This window comes from Stigmatopora argus, chromosome 11, assembly GCF_051989625.1.
Source record: "Stigmatopora argus isolate UIUO_Sarg chromosome 11, RoL_Sarg_1.0, whole genome shotgun sequence".
NCBI lineage: Eukaryota > Metazoa > Chordata > Actinopteri > Syngnathiformes > Syngnathidae > Stigmatopora > Stigmatopora argus.
The window spans coordinates 7,453,516-7,466,970 of NC_135397.1; the positions used below are offsets into that span (position 1 = coordinate 7,453,516).

At 41.5% G+C, this 13,455-nt stretch overlaps 1 protein-coding gene across 6 annotated transcripts in view; it reads left to right on the forward strand.

Moving 5' to 3' along the window:
* Positions 1-13,294, forward strand: part of ogdhl (oxoglutarate dehydrogenase L) — a 14,103-nt gene extending 809 nt beyond the window's left edge. Inside the window, exons 4-27 of one of the 6 annotated variants that reach the window (XM_077612491.1) lie at positions 2,193-2,261; positions 2,341-2,437; positions 3,823-4,037; positions 4,116-4,277; positions 4,398-4,500; positions 5,530-5,645; positions 6,222-6,376; positions 6,456-6,602; positions 6,683-6,773; positions 6,840-7,019; positions 7,088-7,216; positions 7,496-7,675; positions 8,203-8,355; positions 8,431-8,533; positions 8,765-8,893; positions 9,021-9,171; positions 10,420-10,547; positions 10,734-10,912; positions 11,089-11,160; positions 11,237-11,362; positions 11,478-11,550; positions 11,975-12,138; positions 12,214-12,368; positions 12,754-13,294. In XM_077612491.1, the coding sequence (XP_077468617.1) occupies positions 3,825-4,037; positions 4,116-4,277; positions 4,398-4,500; positions 5,530-5,645; positions 6,222-6,376; positions 6,456-6,602; positions 6,683-6,773; positions 6,840-7,019; positions 7,088-7,216; positions 7,496-7,675; positions 8,203-8,355; positions 8,431-8,533; positions 8,765-8,893; positions 9,021-9,171; positions 10,420-10,547; positions 10,734-10,912; positions 11,089-11,160; positions 11,237-11,362; positions 11,478-11,550; positions 11,975-12,138; positions 12,214-12,368; positions 12,754-12,877 (3,033 nt within the window). In that variant the 5' untranslated portion in view covers positions 2,193-2,261; positions 2,341-2,437; positions 3,823-3,824 and the 3' untranslated portion in view covers positions 12,878-13,294. Of the gene's footprint in view, positions 1-2,059; positions 2,262-2,340; positions 2,438-2,978; positions 3,166-3,207; positions 3,405-3,822; positions 4,038-4,115; positions 4,278-4,397; positions 4,501-5,529; positions 5,646-6,221; positions 6,377-6,455; positions 6,603-6,682; positions 6,774-6,839; positions 7,020-7,087; positions 7,217-7,495; positions 7,676-8,202; positions 8,356-8,430; positions 8,534-8,764; positions 8,894-9,020; positions 9,172-10,419; positions 10,548-10,733; positions 10,957-11,088; positions 11,161-11,236; positions 11,363-11,477; positions 11,551-11,974; positions 12,139-12,213; positions 12,369-12,753 lie in introns of those variants that run through there. The other 5 variants (XM_077612492.1, XM_077612488.1, XM_077612490.1 and 2 more) reach the window with 5 other exon arrangements.
* The last annotated feature ends 161 nt before the right edge of the window (positions 13,295-13,455 follow it).

The window sequence follows — 13,455 nt, forward strand, 5'->3', positions numbered from 1 at the left end:
GCTACTGTCCTCTCAATTAAAAATTAACTTGTGCTCTGAGCTTTGATCAGCAGGACAGTCAACAAGAGGGCTGCCACGATTAAACCATTATCGGATCGAGGCATTGGTCGCCCGCCATTGATGGTGATCGATGAACCAGAGTTGCTTTAAATATCTTTTTTTTTCTTTTACACTCAAAGTAAGGGAGCCCCTAAACAACCCCAGATCAGCTTTAAGGTTTTCCTAAAATAACTCATTGGCTGTCCTTGATGGCAATAGACGTCCAATCCCACTGGGCTGGGAATGATGGCAGCGATCGAACGAACGTGATCCAAATGGATTGGACCTATTTCCATTAATGGTACTGAAAGATGTCCCAGTAATGCCAGACATCCAATTCATTCATTTTCTGGACTGCTTCATCCTCACTAGGGTCACGGGGGGTGCTGGAGCCGATCCCAGCTGACTTTGGGCCAGAGGCGGGGGACACCCTGAATCGGTGGACAGCCAATCGCAGGGAAACCATTGACGCTCACACTCATAGCTAGGGGCAATTTAGAGTGCTCACCCAGCATACCCTGCATATTTTTGAGATTTGGGAAGAAACCGGAGTACCCGGAGAAAACCCACTTAAGGTCAGGGAGAACATGCAAACTACACAGTGAAGACCGACCTGGGATTCAACCCTCGACCCTAGGAATGATTAAATTCTGTGATATGGAAAGTCTATTATTCAAAAAAAATTGTGATTAATCAACTATCGAAAGAATAGTGGATTCGCAAGGTGGGTAAAATGTCAACTTGCCCTTTTTTTATTTAAAAATCTTGTGTCGTGACTGTAATTATCCTAAACAGAATGGGATTTAACACAGTCTATAGTATGTTAGCCAGCGGCGCAGGTCTTTGCGAGCGCAGAGACTATTAATAAAATGCCAGAAAACAAATGGCCCTCGCTCTGTCTTTGTCAGGCGGGAGAGTCGCCGCCACAAAATGCCATTTCTGTCCATAATTGCCTGACCCTTCCTTCTGCGGGTCATTTCGGGAGCATGCAAATCAAATGTGTTATTTGGGGGGGTGGGGGCGGCGTTAAGGAGGCCGGTAGAGTCAAAGAACATTTTTCTAAACCTGATGAACTTTGGGGAGAATAGTGTGAAAATATTAGGTGGGTGTAAATGTTGTGAAGGTTGAATGAAGATCACTAAGACAGCAATGCTACTTGTATTAGGTAGCAGATAGTTTTTTTTATTTTTTTTTATCACTATTCCGTTAATACTGAAATGTGCGATATTTTGGGTGCACAAGTACGAATACTTTTGTATAAATTTGTTTTTGCACTCCCACAGGTCACTAGAATCTTAATCTTTGGACTACTAAAAAGGTTCTATGACTATGTTCAAATGTGGCATAGTGGGAATGTGTTCAAATTCAGTGTTCGTGTTCCTCTGAATTTTTATGCTCTAACACCCCCCCTGTCCTTTTTTTCATCAGCGTGCGGCCAATAGGTATGAATGATGAAAGTTAAAATGAAGAGCAACATTTTTAAATTGGGCAGAGACAATTATATGATTGTTTTAAAAGCCATCCATCAGAAAGCACCAGGAAAGTTAATTTAGGTCCTTTGACCCTTGGATGACTGAATTTACATTTAACAAATAAAAAAATAGGGTTGGGGAATAGGTAAGTGCATGGAAATAATTGTAATAAGAAAAAATACATTTGAAAAATGCATCTAAAAATGAAAATATCCTAATTCTAATTGCTTAAAAAAAAGTTTTACAAAAGGAAATAAAAGGAAATCAATTAAATATTGTGTGGGGGAAATGAAAAAAAGGCATATTTTAAATCCCTTTTTTAATTTTGTATTGTTTATATTTAAAAAAAACATTTGGTTACCAGTCATTTTTATATTTACCATGGTTTCCCTTTTAGAAATTCGCTTTTCTTTATTTTATGATTTTCTAATTTTAGCTCTTTTCTATATTTACTGCTTTTTAATCAATACTGTTTATGCACTTGTGTATTTCTGTGCTTTATGTATATTAACCCTGGCTTCCATTGACGATGATGGACGTCCAATTTGAATAATTGTATCACTCTTAGGCGTTCAATCCTTTTGGAGTGGGAGGGATGGCAGCGAATGAAGTTGGCAATGGCAGATTTTTGGTTTAAAAAAATCCGTCAAAAAGTAAACAAGAGTAACGCTTGTTTTGTAGTGTCCTGGACTTCGTGTGGGCTGCATTTCCACCTGGAAGTAGGCGTCGATGACATTGCAGCGGTTGAAGGTAAACGTTAACGCACATGAACGTTTTACAAACGCTGTGTCCTTTGCATTTATCGCATTCAACTGCATACGTCACACAGGCCACACTGGCAGATTATGCGGGATTTGCATTGAAACGACGGATTAGAGGACCCGTCACATAGCACAAAGGGTATACATCGATCGTGGCAAAAACAGGTGAGGACGATCAAACATTCAATTCCGATCTGATTTTTGTGGTGTGAAAATGACTCGCGAGACATCGCGTTCGATTTCAGAGCGATGTGTTTGTGTGTGTGTGTATGCAGTAAAAGTTGCCACCGCCAGAACGTTCACTTTGCATCTGTCTGTCTTGTAAAGAGCTGGGTGGTCTTGTTTCCCTTTTTGGGGGGTCATTTGCAATTGTTTTTATGTTAAGATTTTTAAAAATAGCGTTTTAAAATCATCACAAGTATGTTTATGAATTAATGCAATGCTAATACAAGAGCAATCGATTAAATTAAAATGAATTGAAATAAAACCAAGATTATTTTCATAGTGTTTTAACTCATTGCATGATGCTTACTGTGACAAATGTCCAATTCATTTAAACTGGGAGGACTGGCCGTGCATCAACTAATCCATTTGAAAGCAAAGTTTGACAAACATTTGGTTTCTAGACATTTTTGACCTTTAAATGGTCCAAAACCACTTTTTAACCCTCAAAGTAGATAGAAGCTGTTAAGTTTGAGTACCTTTGGGCTTTACTCAGTTCCTTTCTATTTTTATTTATATTTTAAAAATATTTTCTTGGCTTTTTACGTTTGTCTAAAATGTTCATTGATTTCACCTGTTGTTGCCTGGTGTCAGCCACCTGTTTCTCAACATCTCGTCCAACCCCTTTTCAATGCCTGTTGTGCTCCTTATACCTCTTGTGTTTCCCCTCAGTAAGTTTGCTTTTGTTCTTTCCTTGTAACTTTGTCACTTTTCCCTTTTATTATTAAACAATGTTTATTTTTAGTCAGCCAGTGTTAGTTATTAAAAGAATTCCAAGTTCACCCCTTCCTGGAGTTTCCCTTTGCTTCCCTGCACATGGGGTCCACACAAGTAGTTCCTAGTTTATTTACATTTCCTCCAACAAATAAAGGAATTCAGGGGAAAGGGAATAGTTTTGTACGTCTAAAAGGCAAGTGTTTGATTTCTTTTGTATAAAAAACTGTTTACAAAGGAAAAACAAATTAGTAACTGTTCTGTAGCAAGAAACTTGAAGTCACACAAAATGGTGGGAAATGTTTGTTTAACCAAAGATTGTCATATTTTTTTTACCTGAAGCCTCTCATTGACACAGTTATGTCAAACTGGTGGCCCAGTGCATTGTTTTAAATGCAATTCATGATTTTAGCTCAAATCAAACTCGCGTAATCTTTCCATAGTCCAAAAATATACCTTTGCAGTGAGAGACTAAAACTAATCACAGAAGGGCTCCTCTAATAAAGTTAAAAACAATGCAATAAAATCCTGCTTTAGGAAACAAAATGGTTCCCATAAAATTGGAAAAAGGACTGCAATATAAATCTAATACATCCACTCCTCTTTCTCTCCAGCCATGAGACAATTACGTGCACTAGCAGGCCTTTTAAGATCTAGCTTTGGAGCTCCACGGTGGCGACCTGTTACTGCAACCCCAGCGCCACGAAGGCCACATCCCAGTAGACCTTGCTCCTCCGATGCGTCGCCCACCCAAGCGAACGCCGGCAGCTCCAACTACATGGAGGACATGTATTTTGCTTGGCTGGAGGATCATAACAACGTCCACGAGGTCACCGAGTGCAACATCTCTAAATTATAATGTTAAAAAAATCCATTCCTCGTTCATCTTTTGAATCTTGCGTTCCAGTCGTGGGACGCCTTTTTCCGTAACATCCAGAAGTCCGACGAGGGGGTGGACAGCCCCCCCACGAAGCTCCTCCACGGTCGTGTCGCGTCTGGTTCGCCGGACGTGACGCAGAAAGTGGTGGAAGACCACCTTGCTGTGCACACGCTCATAAGAGCCTATCAGGTTAGATTTAACTGGATAGATGTCCAATCATGTGTTTATCACTTGTAGTCAAATGTATTGGATGTCTAGTGCCGTCAATGGCATTGTAATATTTTTTTTATTTTTTGTTTAATTTCCTAGATTCGTGGTCATCATGTTGCCCAATTAGATCCACTGGGAATCTTGGATGCTGACCTGGACTCATTTGTTCCTTCTGACCTTATCACCACTATTGATAAATTAGGTGAGCAATCAAATATATTCAATATGATGTTAAAAAAATGGATTTATTTTCAAGAAATTCTCATGTCCTATGGTTAAGAGAAATGTGAAGCCAGATAAACAAATTGTGTGTGTTACACCTAGGGTTACCGCGATTAATCGACCTATCGGTGATCGCCGAATGTTTTGGCAATTGGTTGATCGATTACAGATGTTGGCCTAAAAATGTTCTTCTTTCAAAGTATTTTTTTTAACATTATTTTATAAATTGGAAAAAATAATGTAATTTAGAAAACAGAACAGAAAAACCAGTGAATATTCTCTTATTAGTTTTGGAGTCACTTTTTTTAAAATACTTAAACAAAATCGAGATAAATTATTTTCAAATGGGTTATATATTTGTTCTATCAAAATGGAAGGTAAATATTCTCTTGTTTTTGTTTTAATATATTTATTGATGAACACAACACAAAATCTGTACTCCCTAATGACACCAAATTACAATCTATAATTATTCAAAATAAGACATTATGCCTTACTAATTATGATATATATATTGATCGTCCAAGTGTTCTCTGCGCGTCATTTTTAGTTACGATTATTGTAAAGCCCAGAGCAATAGAAAATGCCATTTTACATCGGAGGCGATTAGCTGACTCTCATCCAAAATAATCTGTGATAATCGACGGTCAAAATAATGATTTGTGGCAACATAGCATTGTGTTCTATTGTCACAAGGCTGATATACAGTAGCTGACTAATCAGACATAATGAGGTATTTACTTGGTCAGTACAGGGATCTATTCCTGGCCCCTTTATTTTCCCACCTTAACGTAATTTGCGCCTGTCTCCTCCTATGCGTCTCGTGAGTTTTGAGTTTGAGCAGCTCGCTCAGGTGCTGCTTGCCCACCGTCACCATCATATTGAACAAATACACGCGATACACAATTTGTGGTTGGCTGTGAAATTTGCCCCATATTTGTTTATTATTGACCTTAGTATTTACTTGAACTCATTTTAAATATGTATATGTTGTGCTTCTTGGTCCCAGCTTTCTACGGTCTGCACGAGTCCGACCTGGACCGGCGCTTCCGCCTGCCTCACACCACCTTCATCGGCGGGGGAGAAACTACGCTTCCTCTCAGGGAGGTCATACGTCGACTTGAGGTGCGTGAGTGACGCTGCACTGTTCCAAATAATAGCAGCCCTTTCAACTATTTGCACAACTTCACAGCTTGAGGCAAACCTGCCGTACATACCAGCAAACTTGTTTGGCATGTAGCAATTAAAAATGTACTGGAAATGTAGATTCATCAGTTCAGTTGAATTCACCTGGTGACCTGAGCAATGTTCCCTCTAAGCTGCGCACGTACGCAATTGTGCACTACTCTCGTCTTCTCTGCGCACAGCAAATCATATGGAGCGCACAAAATAAAATCCCCATTTTTTTAAAATATTTATTTATTTATTTTAGCTGTGAGGCCGACGCGTGAACCACTCATCCGCCGGGCCGCCCATTCATAGATATTAATCATTACATTTTATTATTACTAAATCATTTATGTGTAGTAGACATACACCTGCTTATGGCAGGTGTGATACTGGTGTGTGCCCATAGCGAGCAATGATGATGTTGTTTACACCGGTACACAGTGTGCTCAGGGAGGTTGTCTTTCTGCCCAGACAACCAAAAAATTAGAGGGAACATTGGACTTGAGTAAATTTGACCCATTCCCACGGCAGGCGTCCTACTGCGGGCACGTGGGGGTGGAATTCATGTTCATCAACAACGTGGAACAGTGCCAGTGGATCCGGCAGAAGTTCGAGACCCCGGGAATCATGGGCTTCACCAGTGACGAGAAGAGAACGCTGCTGGCTCGCCTCATCAGATCAACGCGGTCAGCAAAGAAATCAGGCCTACATTTTGCTGAGTGAACTTTTGGAAAATGACCACCACATGCCGTTACGTCTCGATAGATTTGAGGACTTCTTGGCCAGGAAGTGGTCGTCGGAGAAACGCTTTGGCCTCGAAGGCTGCGAAGTCCTCATCCCGGCTCTGAAGACCATCATCGACAGCTCCAGCGCCGCCGGCGTCGACAGCGTCATCATGGGGATGCCGCATCGGTGAGCTGCACACTTTGCCGACATTTGTAACACGCCAGGGGCGCCTTAAATCCCACCGTATCCATTCCATCTCCTTCCAGCGGTCGACTTAACGTCCTGGCCAATGTCATCCGCAAGGACTTGAACCAGATCTTCTGTCAGTTCGACCCCAAATTAGAAGCGGCGGATGAAGTGAGGACACTTCTATGGAAGTCTCTAGTATGAGAAAGTTTCAACCCGCCCATTATCCACCCGCAGGGTTCCGGAGATGTCAAATACCACCTGGGGATGTACCACGAGAGAATAAACCGGGGGACGGAGAAGAACATTGCGCTGTCCCTCATGGCCAACCCCTCTCACTTGGAGGCGGTGGACCCGGTGGTCCAAGGCAAGGCCAAAGCCGAGCAGTTCTACAGGGGGGACGCCCTCGGGAGAAAGGTCCCCGTTGGTTACGCCGCGTCTTGGAAGTCAAAACTTTTTGTGGACGAGAAGGTGTATTTTTCCAGGTGATGTCCATCTTAATGCACGGGGACGCTGCTTTCGCCGGACAAGGAGTCGTGTACGAGACGTTCCACCTCAGTGAACTGCCGTCGTACACCACACACGGGACCATCCACGTGGTGGTCAACAATCAGGTAAGCTGCCAATCACAATGTCCATTTTGCCCGGGAGCGGGTGTCAAAATACATTGGACGTGCGGCAATGGCAATGAAAGATGAGCGTTCAAAGTCAGTACTTGCTGTTTAAACGAGTTACACATCTATTGTTGTCAATGTGAGAATGTATTTTAGTCAGATTCAGCGATCAACTAAAATGGCTGTCGGATTGCGATAATTGCAGCAAGACAAACAAAGAAACAAGCAAACAACAAAAAGAGGATTTCCTGTCAGTAATGTCACGGAACATTTTTGCAGATTGGCTTCACCACGGACCCCCGCATGGCGCGCTCGTCGCCTTACCCCACCGACGTGGCCCGAGTGGTCAACGCGCCCATCTTCCACGTCAACGCCGACGACCCCGAGGCCGTCATGTACGTGTGCCGCGTGGCCGCCGAGTGGAGGAACACCTTCAACAAAGATGTGGTCATAGACCTGGTGAGTCCTCTGCTCTCAAGCTCTTAGCGAATTAGCTGTCATCGACAGACGTCCAATCCATTCAAAGTGGGAGGACGGCAGAAAATGAACGTTCTAATATTTTCTGTTTAAAAAAAAAATACTCATTCTCTTTTTTTAAATATTTTTACAAAAAATAATTTTCTAATCCTCTAAATTTAGTTTTTTTTCTCAGTATTTTCTATTCATTTTAATTTTATTTTTTCATTTTTGTGTTCTTTTTTCTTCATTTTAATTTTATTTTTTCCCTTTTTTTGTTCTTTTTTCTTCATTTTAATTCAATTATCTGTATTTTGTTTGTCAAACTTTATTAATATTGACACCATTGTTTTTATTATTTGTATCTCCCTTTGTATTCTCCAAATGCTTCTATTTACAAGAATGTAACCTATTTTAGTGCCGTGGACAATGCCAGACATCCAATCGTCGCTTTTCTTTTAAATGAGTTGGTCACTCGTAGATTAAATGACAAAAATCAACAATACAAAAACAAGATTTTTTTGTGCCAGGTGTGTTACAGACGCTTCGGGCACAACGAAATGGACGAACCGTCGTTCACGCAGCCGCTGATGTACAAACAGATCCGGCGGCAGGAGCACGTGCTCAAGAAATACTCGGACAAACTCATCGCCGACCGGGTGGTCACCCTGCAGGAATTTGAGGTATTTGAAACTTTATCTCCAAATCTCACGTTTGTCTACGTGAGCGATATTTTAACGTGCACATACGGCTCGCAGGAGGAAGTGGCCAAATACGACAAAATATGCGAGGAGGCGTACGCCAGCTCCAAGGACGAGAAGATCTCGCATATCCGTCATTGGCTGGACTCGCCGTGGCCGGGTGACAAACTACCGTTATTTCCCTGGCCGTCCAATCATCATGCTGTGAATTTCTGAGTTTATCACTAGCGTACGGCCAAACTAAATGATCAAAAAAATCTATATTTATAAATGGCCAAGCCTCCCACTTCAAATGGTTTAGTGCAGCCAATGAGTTAATATTTACAAATTTTTGATGGATCAAAAATATCTTTATTCCACACGCATACTGAAGATTTAATTTTTTTTGTAGAATTCTTCACAACAGAAGGGGAACCCAAGACTATGAGTTGCCCCCCCACCGGACTGGACGCGGAGGTCCTGCAGCACATCGGGCGAACCGCCAGCTCTGTGCCTTTGGACGATTTTACGATCCATCCCGGTGAGAGATTTTAACGCCGTTGTTACGCCTTTCCAAGAAATCTCCCACTTTTAGTGTCGCCAATTGAGGACGCCACCTGTCATCCCGCTGTTCTCTGCTCACGCTTTAATTTCTGTTTCCTCCTAAGGTCTGTCGCGTATTCTGCGCAGCCGGGGCGACTTGGTGAGGAAGGGTCAGCTGGACTGGGCCTTGGGAGAGTACATGGCCTTCGGCTCGCTGCTCAAAGACGGGATCCACGTTAGGCTCAGCGGGCAAGACGTGGAAAGAGGCACCTTCAGGTGAGTTTCCGTTCCATTCATTCATACTTTTTTAACTCTTTATTAATTTATTAAATAGGCTTCAGAGACAGGTGACATGAAAATATTCAATGAAGAGCGGTAAAAGTAGTACTAAAAATAACAATTAGAAATGAACATCCATTGATCTCAATGTGTAACAATGATTGATTTTTGTAATACTAAATTTATTTTGTTCATGAAAAGTGCTGTCATTATACTGATTTGTTTTATACACTACAATTTTTTGCTGTTGTGCTTTTTGTGTTGAACTACACTACTGCTTATCAGAAAATATTATATAGCAATATTTAGCAAATTTCTATCTTTTTGAATATTTTCTGCTAGTTTCTTTTTTATCTTTTTCCTAGTTGGGTCTTTTTTTTTTTAATAATAACATTAGTTTTTTTAATTAATGTTGTTAATTACCGGAAATATATATATTTTTTACATGTGAGTTTTGAAACGCACACCGTTACGCCGAAAACCTTTTTTGGACATTATTATTATTCTCACAGAATGAAGTGGGTGTTATATTTCTTGCTGTTGTTGATGTGTACACTATCATTTTGAACTATTCCTTCATTATTTCTAGACATATCACAACAATTGATAGGTGTAGTCAAGAGATATATACACATTCGTCCTCAAACCCCTTTGTTTTCTTTTCATCTGGGCTGATTCACCATTGTCCGAATTATAGTTGAGAGTTGCGAGTTAGCTCAGAGAGCAGCACATACATCAGTGCTTGTTTTGGTGAGATATCAGTTGGTTCTCCAGGGACGTGTGTCGCCTCCACCATGTTGTCATGCTGTGACACATGGCGAGGCAACTAGCTTCTCTTTCCTTTTCTTTCAAATCTGCTCTGATTCTTTCCGTCAACACTTTGTCTTCTTCCGTCGCTCACGTTGCCTCCTCGCAGGAGCCGAGCATATTGTCGCGTTCCACTTGAGCGCGCTTATCAGCGGCACACCGAACTTGACGTGTCTGGGTGTGGGAATGCGTGCGCCCACTTTTCCACGCTAATGGGGTCCCCGAAGACACGAGGTTGTTGAGGTTGTTACAAACTTGAATCCTGAATTTATAATGAACAAATTGACATTGTCCATCGCCACCAATGGCTTCCAAATATATATCAACATATGCTATATCCCCTATAGAGCCTTAACTGGTCAACCCTAATCTCAAACCACCACTCTGTTGGAACCATAACTTTGTGTTTCTTTTTTTCTTTTTTTGCATGTTTCCTAGTCACCGCCATCATGTTCTTCATGACCAAAAAGTGGACAAACACATTTGCATTCCCATGAACCACCTTTGGGCTGACCAGGCCCCCTACACCGTCTGCAACAGCTCCTTATCCGAGTACGGCGTGCTGGGTAGGTGGACAGAATCCAAATGGTCAATTTTCGACCTATTGCCTTATGATGTGACCAAATATATTGTTCTATCCATTCAAAAATATAATGAGTAGGAGAAGAAGCTGTCATGTATAATATTTTGATCTGGTGTTATAAATTTGTCCATTATCAGGAGATGTTTTTAATTTTTTTTTGCCCATCCAGGCTTCGAGCTGGGCTTCGCTATGGCCAGCCCCGACGCTTTGGTGCTTTGGGAGGCGCAGTTCGGCGACTTCCACAACACGGCCCAGTGCATCATCGACCAGTTCATCAGCTCGGGCGAGGCCAAGTGGGTTCGCCACAACGGCATCGTTCTGCTGTTGCCGCACGGGATGGAAGGGATGGTGAGAGGAGGATTTGGATTGGGGCCAGCCAAAGGCATTTCTCTGTAATAATCATTTGCTCTCATTAGCATCTTCTGTTGGGGGATAACGAATGGAGAAGATTAAATTTAGACCCCAGCGAATTGTGATATGACTTTGGTGATAAATTCCTCTAATCCTGCGCTCCCTGTTTTTAGGGTCCGGAACATTCCTCAGCACGACCGGAGCGCTTCCTGCAAATGAGCACAGATGACCCGGACCACTTTCCGGTAGGGAAAGAAAATGACAAACAATTCCCGGCATGGAAAAAAAGCTCACATCGGTTTCTTATTTTTACACGTGAAGGATTTTGGTGGGGATTTCGAGGTGCGGCAGCTGTACGAGTGCAACTGGATGGTGGTCAACTGCTCCACGCCGGCTAACTACTGTCACGTACTCCGACGGCAGATCCTCCTCCCCTTCAGGAAGCCGGTAAAGCATCACAAACTCTCTCTGAAACTTCTTAGGCCGATTATTGTTGTTTTTTTTTTCAGCTTTTCAATTTTGCTTTTGCTTGACAACCAAACTTTTTTTTCTTCCTTTTCAGCTGATTATATTCACTCCCAAATCTTTGCTGAGGCACCCCGACGCCCGATCCAGTTTTGAAGACCTGGCCAAAGGTGGACTTTGAAGCATGTAGTTTCATTAAGCCTTTATAGGATAATGATCATTTTGAAGTCATTTAAACAATCTTAACTCTCCTGCTAAAGCATTAACAAAACAATTTAACATTAAAAATATTTACTCGCCACCATTCATTTCAAATTGCACATTAAACGCTACATTTACACTAACTCCGTTAAAGTCGGATAAACTAGGGCTGTCACGATTAATTGAATAATCCGTTGTCAAATGAATCTACAGCTCACAATCTTTGTTTGCTCCTTAAAAAACATTATTTTCCCATTTTGATTTCTCTTTAAAAAATAATAATGAACCTTTGTTCACAGTCTGAATGGATTGGACATCTAGTGCCGTCAACTTTATCCAAACAGTTAAAAGATTGCCGCTGTAAAGTGTTGAAATAACATTCCTGGTTTTCAGGCACAACATTCAAGAGGCTGATCCCAGACGACGGCCCATCCAGTCAAAATCCCCCCCAAGTGAAAAGGTTGATCTTCTGCACTGGAAAAGTCTTCTACGATCTAAACAAAGAGAGGACGCGACAGAACCTGGAGAAAGACGTCGCCATCGTCAGACTAGAACAGGTGGGAGGCATACCGCAAAAACAAAATGAAAAAAATAATCTGGTGAGCGTTACAGTTTTCCGTCTGATTTGGCAGATCTCGCCGTTCCCTTTCGACCTGGTAAAAATCGAGGCGGAGAAATACGAGGGCGCCGAGCTGCTGTGGTGTCAGGAGGAGCACAAGAACATGGGCTACTACGATTACGTGAGGCCTCGCTTCCTCACCGTGGTGGCCAACAAGCGTCCCGTCTGGTGAGAGCTGCTCATCTTTCTGTAGATTTTTGGACACTTGTTTATTTTTGGGGACTTTTTTTGTTAAATCAGAAAGAAAAACCTATATCAGTTGCACTTGAGTATTTGTCTCAGGCCCAGCCAAACTATGAAAGTGCAATTTATAATCCAGAAAATATGGCATTTGTTTTTCAGCTTTTTTTTTCAATTGATTTGCAATTTCAAATTAATAAAAGGGTCAAAACAGTAAATAATATGATTATACTTCATGAATTTTATATGATTTGGCCGATTATTTGACTCTTGGAATAGATGTCAGTAATCTCATTGTCTACCATTGGTGGCGAGATACACTCAATCCATTCCACAGAAACATGATTTTAAAATAGCAATTTTTTGCTTTCAGGTACGTCGGGCGGGACCCCGCGGCCGCCCCCGCCACGGGGAACAAGTCCACCCATCTGAACGAGCTGAAACGGTTCCTGGACGTGGCCTTTGACCTGAGCGCCTTCCAGGGGAGGAAAGCTTGAAGCCAACAAGAGGTGCAACTTGTATCTGATTTTAATTTGCTGCCAAAAATGGAGCTAGCAATAATTATACTATTATTTCCCATTATCTATACTAATGAAAATACCATTTTCAAAACAACGACCACATTTAAATGCCGATAAATTCATTTAAGTTTTTTAAAACCCTATATCTAAATAAAAAAAGATTACGATTGAAAATGGTATATAGAGTATTTTGTTAATATTGATATCGACTTGAAAATTTTAGTATGGTGACAAGTGATTTTTTTAAATTTCTGGTACCATAATGACTTTATAGGTTAAAACTTAGGCTGCTTAATGTTTAACCACTTTTTGTAGTCATTCCAAGAGCAGCGCTTTATATACAAGGATGACTTGTACGTCTTGTATTTGGTAATTAAAGTACTCTTGACAGGCGTCGCGAGTTGCGTGTACTGCATGTGCTCTTTATTGTCACAGCTCGCATCATTAGCAGACATCAGCCAGCTGGCTTTGAGACTTGTTTGCCAATATTTAATTATTATTTTTTTGTGGTTTTTCTCGGGCTCCCAACGCAACAAAGCTCGAGAGGCGTGAAG